Raw genomic sequence first — 5000 nt, 5'->3', positions numbered from 1 at the left:
TTTTCAATGTAGCCTCACCAGAGCCATGTGCCGCTGCAGGGGGCGGAGCAGGAAGTCAGCAACATCGTGTCCTGCTGCCCTACCTTGCCTCTGATTGGTTCTTAGTCAGTGATGTCACTCCGCCTTCGGTTGTCTCCTGCTGAGGAGAGAGCGACAAAAAACAGATGTAAGATGGTGGAGTGAGCCCAAACTCATGGAAGAACTTTTCACTCCAATTCAATTCAATTAATCTTTGTTGTCTACTTTTTCTGTGCAAAAGGTAAAAATTTGTCCTTGGCTTGCACGTGCAGATAAAATGTATACAAAAACAGCACATTTGAATAATGAAAAATCAAAATCATAATCAAAACAGGAGAATCCTCTGGATGCTGCAGGCTGATCTTGGCACTGCTGCTGCTTCTCTGGATGTCAGAACGTCTCAGGCGGTCTGGGCTGCTGTGGAAGCAGGAGGACAGAGCTGCTTCTGCTCGGCCCCAAAAAAATCACCATTATCAGCTTCAGAATTTCACTAAGCTTGAAATCCATCAGCCTGGAAAACCTGTTTATTGCGTCATTTATCACTTTAAAGTCCAAATTTAACAGTTTAATGCTTTAGTATCACACGGTTCCAACCTTCTGTGTTTCACACTTCATCAGGACTCGAGGCCGAGCACATCATGACAGCAGGTTGTTCTTTAAAAAGTTTCTCTACAGCACCATGTTCTAATGATGACTGGAACCATTTTCATTCTAGTCAGACTGGATCGTCCGCTGTTAAAAATCAGCAATATCAGTTGTAGGAACAACTGAAACTTGCAAACTTGCAGGGACATTGATGAGCTGACTGACGTGGTCAGTAGCTATGTGACTTTTTGTGGAGACTGTGTGATTCCAAAAAATCAGTGAAAATATTTCCAAACAGCAAACCCTGGGTCTCTAAACCACTGAAAAACCTGTTTAACAAAAAAGAAAGGCATTCTGAGAAGAAAACCTTGCAGAACTGAACTTGCTCAAAAGGGAGATCAAGAATGAAATAAAAAAGGCGAAAATGAACTATAAGGAGAAGCTGGAAAATGATCTTGCCAACAATAGACTGGGCTCTGCTTGGAATGGTTTAGAAACTATTGTTGGTTCTGAAACCAAGAGCAACAAGAAGGTGGCTCTTGCTGGTTTTAACTCTGATAATCAATTAGCAAATGAGTTCAATAAGTTTTACCTCAGGTTTGACTGCTTTGATTTTAGCAATGAGATTTTAAACCTGAAAAACAAATTATCCTGTCCTGGCCACGCTCCGTTTGATGTCTTCTCTGTGGCCAAATCTTTTAAACACTCTAAAGTTGGAAAAACCCAGGGCCCTGATAACATATGCGGTCGACTTCTTTGCTCCTGTGCAGAACAATTAGCACCTATTTTTTATTACATCTTCCAGCTTTCTTTTAATCAGCAGAGGGTACCTAGGTGCTGGAAGCAGTCTACAGTGATACCCGTGGCGAAAATCAATCACCCCAAAGTTTTTAATGACTTTAGACCCGTGGCTCTGACTTCCCTTGTTATGAAGTCCCTTGAAAAATTGATAAAGAGAGATCTTCTTACTAAGATTGAACACCTTCTTGACCCCTTACAGTTCGCCTACAGGGCTGGTCGTGGAGTTGAGGATGCCACTGCCACTTTATTAAACTGGGTTTTAAAACATCTTGAAGACACCAAAAATCACGCAAAGTTGCTATTTGCAGATTTTTCATCTGCTTTTAACACTATACAGCCCCACATTTTAATCGATAAACTTCTTAACAATTTTAATCTAGATTTTAACACTGTAGGCTGGATCCTGGATTTTTTAACTGCCAGAACACAGAGAGTGAGGGTGAATGGATGCATGTCGGGGGAGCTGTCATCTTCCACTGGGTCTCCCCAGGGCTGTGTCCTCTCCCCTCTCCTCTATAGTCTTTATACTGATGATTGCCGTAGCCGGCATGAGAACAGATTCATGTTAAAATTTGCAGATGATTCTGTAATAGTCAGTCTCCTTAAGGACAACGAGTATTCCCATGGCTCTGTGGTTGATGATTTCGTGGACTGGTGTGACAAGGCCTTCCTGCAATTAAATGTACAAAAAACTAAGGAAATATGCATTGACTTCAGACAGAAGCCCCATAATCCCAACCAGAAAACCATTATCAAAGGCCACACAGTACACACTGTTGTGAGCTATGAATATCTTGGGACAATCTTGGACAATAAGCTAAATTTTACCTGCCACTCAGACAATCTACAAAAAAAAGGCCAGCTACGACTGTCCTGTCTGAGGAAACTCTTCAAGTTTCGTATTGACCCTGATGATTTTATTTTATAAATCATACATCGAATCTGTACTGACCCTCTCTCTCCTCTGCTGGTTTGGCAACCTTAACATCAGATCAAAAAATGCACTGAGCAGAGTAATTAATACAAGCAGTAAAATATTGGGAGTTCATCAAAGCTCACTTGCAGATTTGTTCAACAGACAGGTACTGAGGAAAGCCAATGCCGTTCTTTCTGATGACTTCCATCCTTTACACTCTGAGTTCCAGCTGTTGCCGTCTGGATCTCGGCTCAGATTTCCTAGTATCAAAAGCAACAGGTACAAGCACTCCTTTGTCCCTTCAGCCATTTCTCTCTTGAACTCCGGACGGGAGAGGAGTCGTACCTGATTGATTGATTGTATTATTGATTTATTGATTATTATGGGATTGTTTGACTGATTTTGTATGATTATGTTATTTATACAGAAATTGCTGTTTGCACTGATTGCACTTTCCCCATCATGCATGGGTGTTGCTTCTGACGCTGTTGCTGTTGTGCCAGTATACACTGTATTCTCTTAAACCTTTTATGCCTTTATGCTCTCTATGTCTTGTATGTTTTAAATGTTGTTCACTGCTTGCTGCAACAACAATTGCCCTACGGGGACACAAATAAATTTGAACTTGAACTTGAACTTGATATATATCTATCAATCTATCTATCTATCTATCTATCTATATAGATAGATAGATAGATTGACTGATAGATATAGATATAGATATACATATAGATATAGATATAGATATAGATAGATAGATATTTGTGTAATTCAGTAAAAAATTAATGCAACTTGTTTTGGTGAGAATAAAGCAGTTATGTGATGGCTGTTCTAAGAAAATTTCATTTTTAAAAAAGGCTCAGGATTACAAGAATTCGGACCAAAAAAAAAAAAAAATTTATTTGTAAATAGTTGTTCTGCCATCAAACCCGGGAGCACTGAGGAGATCCAAAATCCACTTCGATTTTAAGTTTTCCAGATCACCTGTTTAAGGTCACATCATTTATCATTCATAGTTTTTGAGTTTGACAGCACACATAAGCCACTAATATTATGTGTATGATGGACCACATACACTGCATGAAGCGGTCCAGCTGGTGTCACAACAGGAGCGTGGGTTCGAGTCCCCTGTCAGCTAAGAGCTGTGTTCATGTTCAAGTACGATTACTGCAACGTTTTCCTGACCTGAACCACGATGATCTTCAACGAATGTCAACCACGAAGGCTCGGTGGCTAATGGAGCCAATGAAGCAAAAACAAGTGGCTAAAGTAACTGACGAGCTAACAGTAGCTGGCATAATAACCAGAGTACTCACATGTTATAATAACCAGAGTAACATGTTATAATAACCAGATTACTAACATGTTATAATAACCAGAGTAACATGTTATAATAACCAGAGTAGTAACATGTTATAATAACCAGAGTAACATTTTAAAACAACCAGAGTACTAACATGTTAAAATAACCAGAGTAACATGTTATAATAACCAGAGTAATAACATGTTATAATAACCAGAGTAACATTTTAAAATAACCAGAGTACTAACATGGTATAATAACCAGAGTACTAACATGTTATAATAACTAGAATAACATGCTATAATAACCAGAGTAACATGTTAAAATAACCAGAGTAACATGTTAATAACCAGAGTACTAACATGTTAATAACCAGAGTACTAACATGTTATAATAACCATAGTAACATGTTCTAATAACCAGAGTACTAACATGTTATAATAACCAGAGTAACATGTTAAAATAACCAGAGTACTAACATGTTTTAATAACCAGAGTAACATGTTAAAATAACCAGAGTACTAACATGTTATAATAACCAGAGTACTAACATGTTTTAATAACCAGAGTACTAACATGTTATAATAACTAGAGTAACATGTTAAAATAACCAGAGTAACATGTTATAATAACCAGAGTAACATGTTAAAATAACCAGAGTAACATGTTAACAGCCAGAGTACTGACATGCTATAATAACCAGAGTACTAACATGTTATAATAACCAGAGTAACATGTTCTAATAACCAGAGTACTAACATGTTATAATAACCAGAGTAACATGTTAAAATAACCAGAGTACTAACATGTTTTAATAACCAGAGTAACATGTTAAAATAACCAGAGTACTAACATGTTATAATAACCAGAGTACTGACATGTTATAATAACCAGAGTACTAACATTTTATAATAACAGGAGTAACATGTTAAAATAACCAGAGTAACATGTTATAATAACCAGAGTAACATGTTAAAATAACCAGAGTAACATGTTAACAGCCAGAGTACTGACATGCTATAATAACCAGAGTACTAACATGTTATAATAACCAGAGTACTAACATGTTAAAATAACCAGAGTAACATGTTAAAATAACCAGAGTAACATGTTATAATAACCACAGTACTAACGTGTTATAATAACCACAGTACTAACATGTTATAATATCTAGAATAACATGTTATAATAACCAGAGTAACATGTTAATAGCCAGAGTACTAACATGTTATAATAAACAGAGTAACATGTTCATAGCCAGAGTACTGACATGCTATAATAACCAGAGTACTAACATGTTATAATAACCAGAGTACTAACATGTTAAAATAACCAGAGTACTAACACGTTATAATATCTAGAATAACATGTTATAAT

General features: G+C 37.1%; 1 protein-coding gene across 1 annotated transcript in view; it reads right to left on the bottom strand.

The window, feature by feature from the left end:
- Nucleotides 1-5000, bottom strand: part of LOC115369841 (collagen alpha-4(IV) chain) — a 95294-nt gene that overhangs the window by 88776 nt on the left and 1518 nt on the right. Inside the window, 1 exon segment of the mRNA XM_074933728.1 lies at nucleotides 19-139. Coding sequence (XP_074789829.1) covers nucleotides 19-65 — 47 coding nt within the window. The 5' untranslated portion in view covers nucleotides 66-139.

Source organism: Myripristis murdjan, chromosome 13 (genome assembly GCF_902150065.1).
Source record: "Myripristis murdjan chromosome 13, fMyrMur1.1, whole genome shotgun sequence".
In the NCBI taxonomy this organism is placed as follows: Eukaryota; Metazoa; Chordata; class Actinopteri; order Holocentriformes; family Holocentridae; genus Myripristis; species Myripristis murdjan.
This window is presented reverse-complemented; position numbering and strand designations above follow the sequence as displayed.